This window comes from Galeopterus variegatus, unplaced genomic scaffold, assembly GCF_000696425.1.
Source record: "Galeopterus variegatus unplaced genomic scaffold, G_variegatus-3.0.2 Scaffold1019, whole genome shotgun sequence".
NCBI lineage: Eukaryota > Metazoa > Chordata > Mammalia > Dermoptera > Cynocephalidae > Galeopterus > Galeopterus variegatus.
In genome coordinates, this window is record NW_007727130.1 from 319,199 (window position 1) to 334,270 (window position 15,072).

At 38.5% G+C, this 15,072-nt stretch overlaps 1 protein-coding gene across 1 annotated transcript in view; it reads right to left on the reverse strand.

The window, feature by feature from the left end:
- Positions 1-15,072, reverse strand: part of PKD2 (polycystic kidney disease 2 (autosomal dominant)) — a 63,674-nt gene that overhangs the window by 9,768 nt on the left and 38,834 nt on the right. The window contains exons 8-11 of the mRNA XM_008574256.1: positions 11,298-11,465; positions 7,391-7,572; positions 5,645-5,657; positions 2,908-3,006 (exon numbers count right to left, since the gene is read on the reverse strand). Of these exons, the coding sequence (XP_008572478.1) occupies positions 2,908-3,006; positions 5,645-5,657; positions 7,391-7,572; positions 11,298-11,465 (462 nt within the window). The remainder of the gene's footprint in view (positions 1-2,907; positions 3,007-5,644; positions 5,658-7,390; positions 7,573-11,297; positions 11,466-15,072) is intronic.

Here is a 15,072-nt window from a genome sequence, read left to right on the forward strand (position 1 = left end):
AAAAAAAAAAAAAAAAAGCTGCTTGCATTGTGAATTCGGGGCTGCTCCTGTCCTGAAAACGGGGCAACCTCCAGCATGCCGGAAATAAAAACCTCTTGCTTGTGCATCGATCTCTGTGCCTCCTGGTCTTTGCGAGATGAGCCTTCCCATCAAGTTAAGATTCGTGCTTTTGGGCCGGTCTTACAAGTTGACCACTGAACAAGTATGTGTTGGCTGCATGAATAATAAATGTATTCTTAGGTTTTCATACTACTCTTCTGGAAGAGTTATATGGGAAGAGTCAGGGTCTTTCACTAAATCAAGAACTAAGGGCTTTTTACTCTTATGTGTATTCAAGTTTAGGTGACAGAAATGAAAATCACTATATATTCCATAGCTGTCTGTCTCAGAATATACAGGAATGTGCATCAGTTCTTAAGAATACCAAGAAGACTGAGTCATAGATTAATTGATTATTTTTTATATTATCTCATAGTCAGTAATTTCCTTATATATGTTAAGTATGTAAAAAAAAAATCCCAGTGAAATATAGATGAGGATTTTTCACTAACAAAATATAGGTAGACCTTGCTTTGCATGGTAGTGCAGGACAGTGAAAGTGACTGTGCAAGCTGAGATTGTGCCTGGTGATTTAAATAATGAATGGGAAAAATTATGTTTGTTTTGTGACCTTTGAAACTTTTTGTCAAAACATTAAACACTCCCTTAGTGTCAGTTATAAACTTACAAGGAAATAAAAAAACTTAAAACGAATATTTATTTGGTAAACTGAAATTTAAAACATTTAAAACATTAGAAACATTGAAAATTAAAGTGTTTTATTTCTTGGTAAAAAATGTTTTACAGGTGCTGGCTGGTTAGCTCAGTTGGTTAGAGGGCAGAGTTGATAACATCAAGTTCAAGGGTTTGGATCCCCATATGGCCAGCTGCCAAAAAAAAAAAAAAAAAAGAAAATGCATCCAGAGAAGTTTAAAGAGTGCTTGCCTGCTTGCGCTAGCCTTCTTCTTGTGTAATATTACAGTGTATACCTCACAATATGGAGCCAACGAGCATTTTTCCTATGTGCTGGTGAATTGTCATCCTCCTTTCTAAACTTGGATCAGCTTCCAACATTTTTCCTTTTGCGCTTTCATTATTGTGAAATGACTTTAATAAGAGTTCCTTTAATGTGCAGTGTTTTGCTGACGCCACTTCCTCTGAGACGTCTTTGTGTGCTGGTGAATTGTCATCCTCCTTTCTAAACTTGGATCAGCTTCCAACATTTTTCCTTTTGCGCTTTCATTATTGTGAAATGACTCTAATAAGAGTTCCTTTAATGTGCAGTGTTTTGCTGACGCCACTTCCTCTGAGACGTCTTTGTCCTCTTCATCACAAGCACATTCCTCATTTATGGTGGTAAGTTTGCTTTCACTAAGTTCTCTGGATGCATATCTTGATCTCTGAATGGTAGCAGTGCCCACATCCCCATGGTCAGGTACTTCTACAAATCCTTTATGTCTGGTTTGAATTTCACTTCCATTGTTATTTTTCATTTCTTTGCTGTACTTTCATTGTTGCCGGCCCATTCTCTTTTTCAATTATGCTTTTTTCAGGGGGTGGCTGGCTGGTCCGGGGATCTGAACCCTTGACCTTCGTGATATAACACTGCACTCTAACCAACCGAGCTAACCGGCCAGCCCCCAATTATGCAGTTTTATAAAATGTCACATGGGTTTATTTCAGGGAGACAAGGAAGCAACACTCCACACTTTCTTTGTGTGTGAGCTGAATAGCAGATGGTCAGGGACCATTCAGCAACAGACTGAAAGTAGCATCGTGATTAGTCACTGAGCACAGCACACATCTGCTAATCACTGAATGATTTACAGACTAAAGACAGAGAAGTGCAGTTTGTATGCTATTACTCACAGGTAGATACACTGTGGTAGTTGAAATTGGAACCATGTTTTGAGGGTCTGGTACTATTTAACAAAACTGTCTTAACTGAAATTTGTACATATCAGAACAGGGCAAAGTGAGAAACACTTGTATACACATTGGAGATTTGCTAAAATGTAATCAACTGTCTTGAAGAATTCAGGATAACAGGAATCTTAGGTCCCATCTAAGAGGCTGAAGTTTTCTCTTACAACATGATTCACAGACAACATAGTACTCAGGATTGAACCAAGAGAAAAACATCACAGGTAAGAGCCACTGTATCTTAGCAAAATGATGTTAGAGAACAAGTTGTATACTTTAAATGTAGTTATTTGTTGTTGTATAAGTCTTATACTTTAAACCAAATAAAGAAGTCACGTTGAGACAAACAAAGCTACTCAACCTTCCTGTCCTGCCCTTCTATTAACAATTAAACACATCCTGAGAAGGTGCCAAAGGAAAAGTTGTCAGGTCCCCAGGCTGAATCCACGGCCTGAATCCACAGGCCTTTTCCTTTGACTATTTTAAAACTGCCTTGGAAGGTCAAAGATAAAAGGTGAACTACTAAGTATTTTCCTCTAAAACTTTTCTTTTGTTAAATGGTAATTGAGCTAGAAGAGCTAGAAATGTCTTTGTATATCTTCCTTCCCAGTTTATTCTGAACTCAGGATCTCCAAGTGAGAGCCAACTTGAAGAGTTGTCAAAACAAATGACGGAGATGAAACCAGCGGCTCAGTTCTCCAGAATCAAAAAGATCACTGAGAATTTAATTCCAGGGCATGAAAGAATTCCCAGAATTTAAGTGCAAGCTAGCAGTATATCCATTAAGCCTCCAAGATAGAGAATATTTAAATTATTCCTGAATTATAGCCAACCTACTCTTTATTTTAAACAATTTCAATGGATCTATGTTTTGGAAATCTGCCTGAAACAATACTTATATTATGTGGGAAATAAAACAATTCTGAGAATTAGGGTTTGTCCTACCTTTCTGATAAGATCTGAGAGTTCCATTTCAGCTTTCTGCTGTGCCAAATCAGATTTCACTTCAGAGTAGGTGTCATTGATGATGGCCAAAAACATATTCTGTTTGTAAACCAAAGGAAAGTACAGATTAAAGAAAAAAAATTAAATATATTTTGTAAACATCAATCAAAATATTGACACGTACCTTTTTGTTCACCTTTTCCCCCCAATCTGAGTGCTTTATGAAGTCATAAATTAATACTTTAGGGAAAATTATTTTCTACCTTCTTTGGGAAAACTATTTTCTATATTATATCATACTAAAGTAAAATATAATTTATATTCTTACTTACAAAACCACACATTGTGATACATTTTGCAAAAGGAGACAAGAATGCTATACAACAAAATACTAATGTATTTACCTACGAATGGTGGGATTATTTTATTATTTTTGCTTATCTAAGTTCTCTACATTTAAAAAATCTTACATATATTGCTATGGATATGGAACGCTAAAAAGCTCTTCAAATCAAAGTCAACAAAGACAAATAGAATTCTATGCTTACTTCAACTTTTATATAAGCATTTTTGAGATTTACAGAACATATTCTAAAGAGTTTAAAAGACCTCTGCAAATAGGAACACAGTAGGCCTAGTAGGAAGATGGTAAAGAAAAGCTTTGCAGAAAAGATGTAAACTTGGAGTCAAGCAAGCTTGGGTTTCAGTCTTGGTACTGTCAAGACTATGCTGTTTAACTTCTCTAAGCCTCACTTTGAAGATTTATTTATTTATTTGTTTTGCATTTATAAAATGGGGAGAATAATAGTACCTGTCTTACAGATTTGTTGTGAGGGTTAATGAGATCATCTATATGTAAAGTGCTCAGGGCAGGTCCTAATGTAGGGTAAGTGGTACAAAATCTATAGCTATTATTATTCAGTAATGGTCAGTTCATTTTCCTGACTTCTTCCTTCCCCAGTAGTAATGATTTGTATTTCCAACATCTGTTTCCAAAAGACTTTCTTGAAGTGCTGCACACAATAGATCAGGTCCCCCTTTTGCATACTCTCTGTTGCTTTTCCTTTTTATCACATACCTGTGGTTTGTAAACTAGAGTTGTGTATTTGATTACATCTGTTTTCCCCACAGGTCTGTGGGATTTTCACAGGGTGAGGCCAGTCCCCGCTTTCCTTATCATTTCTCAGTACCTAACACACTGCCTCATAGTGTATGAGGGTAATTCAAAAAGTTCATGGAAAAATAGAATTAAAAGATAATACGAATCTTTCCATGAACTTTCTGAAGACCCCTCATATGATACATGTGAAACATTAGTGTATATTATTCACTGTATGTAATATACTCACATATATAAGAATACAGTAAAATGGCTCAGTAAATATTTATTAAATGATTGATGAGTGAACAAATGAGGGTTCTCTTATTTTAATGGGCCACTAAATCCCTATCAATTTAGGAAGAAGATTGTTTAAAATTCTGTAGCAGAAACGAGGATAGAATTCGTGTAACTTCCTGGCTAAACTCTCAATTCCAAGGGCAGATAAATGCAGTCGGAATAACATCTTTCACCTTCTCTCTCCCAACCCAGGCCTCTAATGTTGTTTTTGCTTCCAAATGGCTGTTAACTAATGCCTGTGAACGACTTAGTTGAAATGGATTAAATTGAGGATCTTTTGAGGAAATTCTGAAAAATAGAAAGTGGCTGAGAAAGGCTCTTGAGGGTGTGGGGACAGGAAGGTGCCCCTCCCCCTCTCCATCCTGTCCCACAAGGTTCACTTAATTGTCAGAGGGACGTCTGCACTGGGAGGTCTTTCCCTTTGATGGGGGGTGTGGGTGGGGGGCTTCCTGGCTCAGCTGAGCCACTTCACACCACTGTGACTTCCTGTTAAACAGGGCAATAAATTTAACATCAGGCAATCAGCTCAGAAAAGCGGCCAACCCTACACTCAGTTTGTTATTTTCTTAAAAGACAGGTTTGTATGGAAAGTAGCCTTCTATCTATGTGTCTGTCCCTCTGTCTATCCATCTCTAGGGGGGTAGAAGGAGGACAATTCCTTTTTGCACAGTAGTATAAAAAATTATTTCGGCATAAAGACAAAAACTAAGAGTGTCTTTTCATGTTTTGGTGTTTGATCTGATAAAATGACTAATCTAAAGGTGCTGCCTACTAAAGGACAACATTCCAATGAGTCCACATTTGAGCATTTCTGATTGCCACAACTATACTGCCAATCAGTATATCTGATTGCAGATTGATATACTAAGAAAACTAGGTGGCCTGAGGTCAATTGAAGTGTCAGCTATAGAACTCTCAATTCCTAGTTTTTGCTTTCTTAGTAGAGATTCAGGTACGTCAGAATCCAAAGTATTACCGATGTGACGGCATAACAGGCTATTCTTCCCTCTAGTTTTTTCTTTTATATATGAGAGGAAGAAGAAGCTTAAGATGCTTAAGTTGAAAACTAGCCATGATACACGCATACAGCAAGATACAAATAGACTTGCATGATACTCCTGACCCTTTCAGTCCTATTAAAGTATAACTAAGACTCCATCTGGAAAAACCATACACTTACCCAGTAACACCTGGACCAACTTTGGAGTTATTACACTGAATTACCCAAAATGTGATCACTTAACCTTTTACTAAGGAACTTCACAAAATTTATTTAAAATGGAAACAATTTTTTATTTTCTTAAGATGATTGTTTATGTAAGGTAAGTCTTCGCTTACCGTTACCAAAAGGCTGTGAAGTGATAAGTTTTACATGTTAGTATTTAGATGAAAAATACCCATTGCTTAAGTTAAGCTTACTTGATTTAATACTTTCTCCGTGGACAAATGAATGCACAAATGTTAAGACAAAAACAAAACACTTTTAAAAAATCTTAATTAACTTAAGTCAAAAATGTTAAAAATGTTAATTTATACCAAATCAAGAGAATAAAAAAAAAATTTTGAAAATAATTTTTATTTTTTTTATTTTTTTTTATTTTTATTTTTTTTTTTTTTAAAAAGATGACCGGTAAGGGGATCTTAACCCTTGACTTGGTGTTGTCAGCACCACGCTCAGCCAGTGAGCGAACCGGCCATCCCTATATGGGATCCGAACCCGGGGCCTTGGTGTTATCAGCACCGCACTCTCCCGAGTGAGCCACGGGCCGGCCCAATAGTGTGGTATTTTGTAATTGACAAAGAGAGTCAGAATTTGATTTAGGCCTGCAAGGGAGTCAGTGGAGTAAGTTTATCTTTGTGGCAGGCTGTATTATTAGCTGAAGTATCACATGTTTCAGATATAAGAAAAAATATTATCCTTTTTTATTCTTTACTAATATTCACAAACTTAGTCATCTTTCAGTCTACAGGTCTTCATGGATGACTGTAACCATACTTATTTTGTTTATGGAGAATTTGAAGTTAACTAAAAAGATATATAGTTTTTTAGAAGTTCAGCTTTCAAAAATAACTTAATATTCCCCATCTAAAAGTCTACCAGGCTCCTCCTGATCCCAATCTACTTATAGTTCAGAAAGTATCATTCTATAAAATCCACATACAAATTACACAATTTTTGACGACAACTCTGCACTCTTGTAGCAGTAGGAAGATTATGGGTTGAAAGGAGTACTCTGAGGGAAAATGTATATTATTTTTGTGGAGTATTTGAGGAATTTATCCCTTTCTTGTGCTGTACTTATGAGATTGGTCGGAAGGCCAAGCCTTTTCTGTATTCCTTCTCTCTTCATTGTCTTGGTCTTTTGGGCTGTGGCTCATGTCTTGGGTTGGTGTTTAGGAAGACCTTGGTACTTTTATTTAGTGGGATAAAATGATTCATCAGGTTGCTCATCATTTTGCCCTTAAGCAAAAAATGGTGCCAATCTGTTGAAATGAGTGTATTTTGAGTAGGATTTAGGTTCCCCCTTAGAAAATTACTCGAAGAGCAAAATAGATGGCAACAATATTCAACAAGAATAAAAATGTAGGAAAGTGGTCTTTCACAGCTACCACCGGCATTTGGTGCTAAGATGATCTCGGTCTTTAAAACAGTGTTGGTTTACTATGGCTGTTTTACTATATATACCTACTTTAGGGCTGCTATCTTTTTTTTTTTTTAAAGATGACTGGTAAGGGGATCTTAACCCTTGACTTGGTGTTGTCAGCACCATGCTCACCCAATGAGTGAACCGGCCATCCCTATTTGGGATCCGAACCCGGGGCCTTGGTGTTATCAGCACCGCATTCTCCCGAGTGAGCCACGGGCCAGCCCCAAGGGCTGCTATCTTAAATATTAGCATTTCAGGATACATTGTCTTCTTTGCATTGGTGGGTCAATGCTTCTGGAAGAGGTAATTAATTCTTATTTTAAATAACTATTTTGAAACACTTGGTGGTCAAATAGCAACCACAAGGATTTCTTTATCTTCAAGAAGGCAGTGACAATCCTTATTAAACGTTTCTTTTTAATTTCATGATACTTACATACACTCTTGGAAGGTACTGAAGTCATCAACCTGAGTGCCAAAGACAAGGTATGCCAACTGAGCATATGCTAAGAAAATAATGAAGAACATAATAGCAAAGCCAAAGAGGTCTTTGGCACACCGAGACATGGTTGTGGACAGCTGGCTCATGGTCCTGTTAAAGTTGATGAATTTGAAGAGCTATAAAAAAGAGAAGGAAGACATCAACAGATGAATGGATGCGGGGAAAACAGGATAATTTAGTCAGGCTCCCTCGCTCAGGTCTGGTTGGGGGTCAAGCAGCACACTTCTTGTAAACAAGTTGTGTGTGGGTGGAGTTAGTGCACATGTGCACCAATGTATCTTTTGAGTTTTGTTGCTATTGTGTGTTCTTGAGTTTGTGAAGCAGAGCTGGCCGGCAGAGATTGAGTCTAAAAATAGAGTATGTTTACTCTGCTGGCAGCTGCTCAGTTCTTCTTTGGACTTTGCCAGTAGCAGTTGAGTTTCTGAGTTTCTCCTTTGTACTGCCTAGGTCCTAGACGTGTGTGTGCTGAATAAAGACTATTCCTTCTTCAGCCAAGGCCCCAACGACCTTTATGCTGGTTACCTAGCTCATAGACCTGCATGTGAAGGGTTGTGAACGGGCTCGAGGGGTCTGCGAGCTCCAGACCCTAGCCCTAGCTCTACAATGGATAAACAAAATATGGTATATGCAGATGATGGAATATTATTCAGCTCTAAAAAAGAATGAAATTCTAAAACTTGCTACAACGTAGATGAACTATGAAAACATTATGCTAAGTGAAATAAGCTTGACACAAAAGGATAAATACTGTATGATTCCACTTACATAAGGTACTTAAACTAGTCAAATTCATAGAGACAGAAAGTAGAATGGAGGTTACCAGGGCTGGAGGGGGGGTAGAATGGGAAGTCAGTGTTTAATGGATACAGAGTTTCAGTTTAGAAAGATGAGAAAGTTCTGGAAATGCATAGTAGTGCTGCTTGCACAACACTGTAAATGTATTTAATGCCACTGAATTGTACATTTAAAAATGGTTAAAATGGTTTTATGTTATGTATATGTTTTATGTTATGCATGTATACCAAAAAAAAGAGGAGAGAAATTGCTTTATTTTTCAAACCCAGCAACTTCTGTTCTCTCATTCAAAAAGTATTTGTTGAGTGTCTACCACGTGCCAGGCACTGTTCTCAGAGCTGCGAATGGAGCAGTGAACAGAACAAAGCTTCTGCCCTCATGGTGCCTACATTTTACATGACCAAAATATAGTGAAAAGAGGTTTAATTATAATTAAAGTGACTAGTGATATTCCACCCTTCCCCCTGCCAAAAGATTATAATAAAAGAGAGGGAAAAAAAAAAACCGTTTAAAATAAAAACTAATAAAGGGCCGGCCCATGGCTCACTCGGGAGAGTGCGGTGCTGATAACACTAAGGCCCCGGGTTCGGATCCCATATAGGGATGGCCGGTTCGCTCACTGGCTGAGCGTGGTGCTGACAACACCAAATCAAGGGTTAAGATCCCCTTACCGGTCATCTTTTTAATAAAAAAATAAAAAAATAAAAAATAAAAATAAATAAATAAAAACTAATAAATAACAGAAAATACTTGTACATTTTATTAATCATCATTTATTGTGCACCAGCTTTGTGGGGAGGCTTTATTTACACTGCTGTGACTCTCCGCAGTGACTGAAAGGCTGGTATTCTATCCCCCACTGTCAGTAGGAGCCAGGAGTTGAAGCCAGCTCTGCCTGACTGCAAAGCCATATCGAGCATTTTTGTAGGTGAGGTGTGAGGATGCCTGCCCAGGTTGTGCAGTTCACAGCCCAGAGGGCATGACAACCAAGACAGCTCCAGGAAGAAGCCTTGGCAGAAGAGCACGTGGGAGGATATGAGAGTTGAGTCACAATCCCTGCCTTAAAGAACTTAGTGGTAAAGTTCTGAGGGCAAGAGATTTCCAAGTGAAGCACTAAATAAAACCCAACAACCTGAGGCACATGCTGAAAGGAAATCTCTAGAATTTTACTTATGGGTCTCTTATAAATTGTTTCTGGCCACATGAAAAATTTTTTTTTTTTTTCCTTTTTGTCTTTTTTCGTGACCGGCAACGGATTGCAACCCTCAAGTGTCGCGCCCGGAACCGGACCGGGACTGGCTACGGGATCGCAACCCTCGGTGTTGCTCCCGCACCTCGCTCAGCCAGTGAGCGGCCAGTCTGTATGTGGGATCCAAACCCTCAGCGGGAGCGCCACCGCGCTTCCCAAGCGACACACTGTAGCAGTGCGCCACCGGGCCGGCCCCACATGAAAAAATTTTTTGAGGACTGTTGTAAACGCACTGTAGCAGTGCGCCACCGGGCCGGCCCCACATGAAAAAATTTTTTGAGGACTGTTGTAATCACATTACTTAATACAATTCCTATTCATTTGAGATCTTGATTATTCTTACTATTGTATGATAAAGGTTTGGTGCTTTAGTGATGGTTTCTCCTGTACAAGCATGTAACTGAATAAAGAGTATGAGAGATGAGCTGAGGTCTGTGCCCTTTGATAAACCTCAGGCCTTCAGGTGTGAACACCAGTTCAGGAACTGTTGGTGAGTACCTTTTAGAAAACTGCTGTTCAAGAGAACTTTCTGTGATGATGGAAATGGTCTGTATTTCTATTGTCCAATACTGTAACCACTATCCACACATAGACACTGAGCACTTAAAACATGGCTAGTGGGACTGAAAAACTGAATTTTTAATTGTATTTAATCTTAATTAATTTAAATTTAAATAGCCACGTGTGAACAGTAGCTACTGTCTGACAGCACAATCATAGAGCCTGAGCTGGTGACAGATTGGCAGCTGCCTCAGAATGACTGAAATGTCCTGCATCTCCAGAATTGAGGCTCATTGTATATAAATGCCCTAACCTTTCACATACATAGAAATGCACATTGTGCCTTGGGAGAAGAAGGAAGTGAATGAGTAAAGAACTACTCAGAAGAGGTGTCTGTTCCAACCTCAGTTCTAGGTAAAGCTTCCCTATGGCCTCCACCTGGAAAAGAGGCACTCCTTCTAGCAAGCATTTCCAAGTGCAGCATCTTTCCCTTCCCTTCTCCCAATCCTTCCCTCTCTTTTTCTTAGTTCCTTTTCCTTCACCTGGTCACTCCATATCAGGTGAAACTAGGACTTGTCCCTGTGCCAGAACAGATGAGGACCCAGGTTCAGCTGATGTACTGAAAAGGCCTCTTATTGCATTTGTTAAATGAAACCTACAGGGACAGGTCTTGCAAGAATGCAGGTAGCAGAAGTAGCATCGTTCACAGTGAGAAGAATGATCACGAGTCCCCTTAGTTTACATGTAAAATATAGAGTAGCTCTGGCTGTATGCCTGAATTTGGCCACAAAGGCAAATTCAAGTCCTACAACATTTTGTGTGATTTGTGTTAATAAAAAGAAAGAAAGATCCTATGGATTGCATGTACCCCCAAACTCACTGAAGCTTAATCCCCACTGACAGTGTTAAGAGGGTGGGAAATGCTATTATGGTAGATGAAAGGTGAGGCCTTGAAGAGGTGATTAGATCTGAGCATTGTGCTCTAATAAATGAATTAATCCATTGATGGTTTAATAGTAGTCATGGGTGTGGTTCTGAGGGCTTTAAAAGGAGCCAGTGAGGAGGTTAGTTTCTCTCTCTGCTTCATCATGTGACACCCCGCATTGCTGTAAAGCCACCATCAACAAGGCCCCCACCAGATGTGTTCCCTGGAATTTGGACTTCCTAGCCTCTGAAACTGAAAGCAATAAATATTGTTTATAAATTACCCCGTTTCGGGGATTTCTGTTATAAGCAACAGAAATGGACTAATACCAAAGATTATTAAAAATCCAGAACAAGAAATTTACAAATTACCTTAATCCAGACAAAAAATACTGTAACAGCAGCTATATTGTTGAACTGTATTTGCCAGTATGCCAGATGCTCAAAGTTGGGGAAAGTATTTTGATCTTCTAGAAACTGTAATAGTACGTCCACATTTGTTGTTCTGTATATGTTAATCCCGATAGCTACAACAGATAGCTGAAAAAAGAAAAGATTTATATTTCATTACAGTGTATATTTTAGAAATACATAACTTACCTGAAAATGACTAGTTTATTTCACCACTGTTAATTCTAGAGCTCACCATTATATTTTACCCAATGGCATTCATAAAAGCCACTCACTCAAATGGAAACGATTGAGCGCTGCCATAAAACAAGTAAAACAATATATTGCTTGCCATTTCCTTAGCTAGAAATGCAACGAGTGCACGTGTGCACATGTGCATGCACACACATATGTATATACACACGTGCATACACACGAGAGATGATGCTATAACAAACTTAAACAGGAATGCCTTCTGTTTTTTCTGCCACCTTCATTTAAATTACTTTCACACTTTTGTTTTCTTAGCCTCATCTTACTTTCTGTTTTTGTTTCTGGTTTTAATTTATTTTATTTTCTGGTTACTCTCCCTTCTCCGATTTCCAGCCATCCATTCTTTCCTCTGTTCGACAAATGCATGGTAGGGTCTATGTACTCAGCACTGTGCAAGGCGCTAAGAGGAATTAACAGAGGTAAACTGCATAAACTCTGCCCTCAAGAAACTTATGTGGTTTTAATTTATTTTATTTTCTGGTTACTCTTCCTTCTCCGATTTCCAGCCATCCATTCTTTCCTCTGTTCGACAAATGCATGGTAGGGTCTATGTACTCAGCACTGCGCAAGGCGCTAAGAGGAATTAACAGAGGTAAACTGCATAAACTCTGCCCTCAAGAAACTTATACTCTGGTTCAAGACCAGATAAACACACAGTTAAATAACAAAAAACTGCTAAAGAGTTGGCATCACGTAACATAAGGTGAAGGGTGAAACAAGATATACTAAAAAGGAATGTACATAAGAAGAAAGAATGAACTTAGTCTCAAAAGGTGGACAGAGAGGGCTCAGGAAGGCTTGTGTGACAATATGTGAGCCAAGGGTTTCCTTCTTGCTCATTTCTGTCCCTTAACTCATGACCACACAGCTTTTTACATCTGCTTTGGTTCTGGGCTATACGACCACAGCTGAGGGGACAATGGCCCCACGTGGCTTCCATCACCACTGGATTAACATGTATGTGTATGTAGACAGTGCTACAGGTTGACCCTAACAACTTTGCCCTCATCTGGGGTCTGAATCTGCAGTAGGTAGGCTGTGCAGGTGCTGTGACCTTCACTGTCCATTCTCTCTCTTCTCGTGGTTATAGCAAAGACCACTTCATTGCCCTTCTTGAGATGGCCGTCCAGACCATGGCCCCAAGTGGACCATAACAAAGACCTGCCTGGCTGCAAATCATAGCTAAAAAGCCAGCCTCACCATCTTCCTTTTCTTATCTGTGAAGGATTACCGGAGCCAATCTTGTATTTTTGTGCTGGTGGTAGGAATATTTTCTTGGAACTCTCTGGGATACACTGAAAATAATTTTCTACATGGACTTAGCTGAGAGGGATGAAGAAGCTGGACTGGTTGACCGAATCCTACAATAATCCTTTGCCCAATTCTCACTAGGTATAATTTGTTATCCAGTCCAGTTGTTTTCACTTTGTACAGGACAGAAGTTTATAAAAATATGGAATATATGGTCACTTATATAACATCATATTAATACACTAAATTTCCTTGAGACTTTTCCTCCAAAGTAGGGAATGAGAGAAAAGAGATGAGGAAAGAGATTTTGTGAGCATTCAGGTTGTCACATCACACCTATTGTTCATTGGGATTCTCATCCCTATCTACAAAAGAACTTTCTCTCTGTACCAGAACATAAGCTTTATGAGGGCAGGGGTTTTGGTTGTTTTGTTCATTCCTATATCCCTTATATCCCCCATGCCTAGAACAGTGCCAGGTACACAGTAGGTGCTCAGAAAACATTTGTGGAATAAATGAGTTCATCATTTTGACCCTGTGAAACCTAGCAATCAATAAAACTATTTCGAGTTTAGACTTCTTAATAGTATTTTTTTCAGTAATTCTGCTCGTTTTGAAAGACTGTTGCTTACAGACACTGATGTAAGCCTGCAGACTTCAGAGAACTTGTTGGAGCAACAAAAAAGGAAAACACGGGAAATAATTTCTTTCTTTCTTTTTTTTTTTTAAAGATGACCGGTAAGGAGATCTTAACCCTTGACTTGGTATTAGCACCACGCTTTCCCAAGTGAGCGAACCGGCCATCCCTATATAGGGATCCGAACTTGTGGTCTTGGTGTTATTAGCACTGCACTCTCCCAAGTGAGCCACGCGCCGGTTCCTAGGAAATAATTTTACAGTGATTTCAAGATGTTGTTATATTTATGTTTAGAATATAATTGCTTTTCAGGTGAATTTAAATTTGGGCCAGATAAAACAAAAAGCCTTGGCTCTTTCCATAGGTTTGAAGGTTCAGAGGAGCGCAGGCACATTCGGGGGGTGAGCAGGAGGTATGCCCGTACTTCCACTTGGTCAAAGAACATCTTATAGGAGAAGTGAGATTCCAGTAGCCCTTCCTTTTTCTTTACAAAAACACACTGTCTGAATTGTTGTTGTCTTGGCAGTAAGTACTAAGAGTTAAAAAAAACAAAATAAAAAGCACAGTGAAGCAATTTTTCAAAGAAATACTGGCAAAATGCTGTGGCTGCTGAGCCAAAGAAACTATTCTCAATTTCCATGATATCATCGGCTGTTTTCCCAGTGGTCTCCAAAGTGGGTACAAGGCAATTTATGGGTGTGTGGGAAGAAAATCTTAAAAATTCGAGGTGGGTGGTAAGAAAGTATTAGAATACTATTCGTATTTATTCTTATCACAATCTTTTAAATTCAATGTATGTCTATATTTTTATAGATGTACCTGTTATACCAATGCATACACACCCAACTTATAAATAAATAAATACATTCCATTAGGGTGTGTAGTCAAAGTTTTCACTGATAGGTGTACATGATTAAGAAAGTTGAATGCCACTGACTAGTCTTTTGTTGATATTGAAGTTGTTTGGTAAAAAAAAAGTTCTGTTATTAACTAGTATAATATCACACTCTCATAATATCACGCTTTTTACCATTATTTTCAGTGACCAAAATATAAATAAATCCACACAAACCAAAAAGCAGGGTTTGCATCCTTAGGGTTCCAAACAATAATTGTTTTCTAGAAAAATTTTCAATGTATATGAATTGCACTCTGCCATCACTCAGTACATAAATACTTTGCAAAATGATTTCCAGTATTATTGCCTCTCTTGCCTCCTTAAATAGTGAAATTCTTTTGTAACTATGCTCATTATTAATACATTGAGAATTTGGGGATCAAGTGTTTACCCTGAATTGTGTAATGTTACATTGGAGGAAAATGAAGGAGAACACATGTTAAAGATGGAGGGACTCTTGCTTTCCAGGATTTAGACTGTATCAGCAGAAATGCAAATAGACTGGGTCAGCAAAAATTTGCAAAGCTTAACCGCAAACCACAGACTTCCTATTGAGTTACCTAGGAGACAGGGAGGTGTGGGAGAGGCTTACAGCTGGCTAAAACATATATAATACATACTTGGAAGACAATAAATTTGCTCAGTGCATGCCCAGAACTTTGTGTCTGGTTCCTGGTTGTCCACCTCCCTTGGCGACT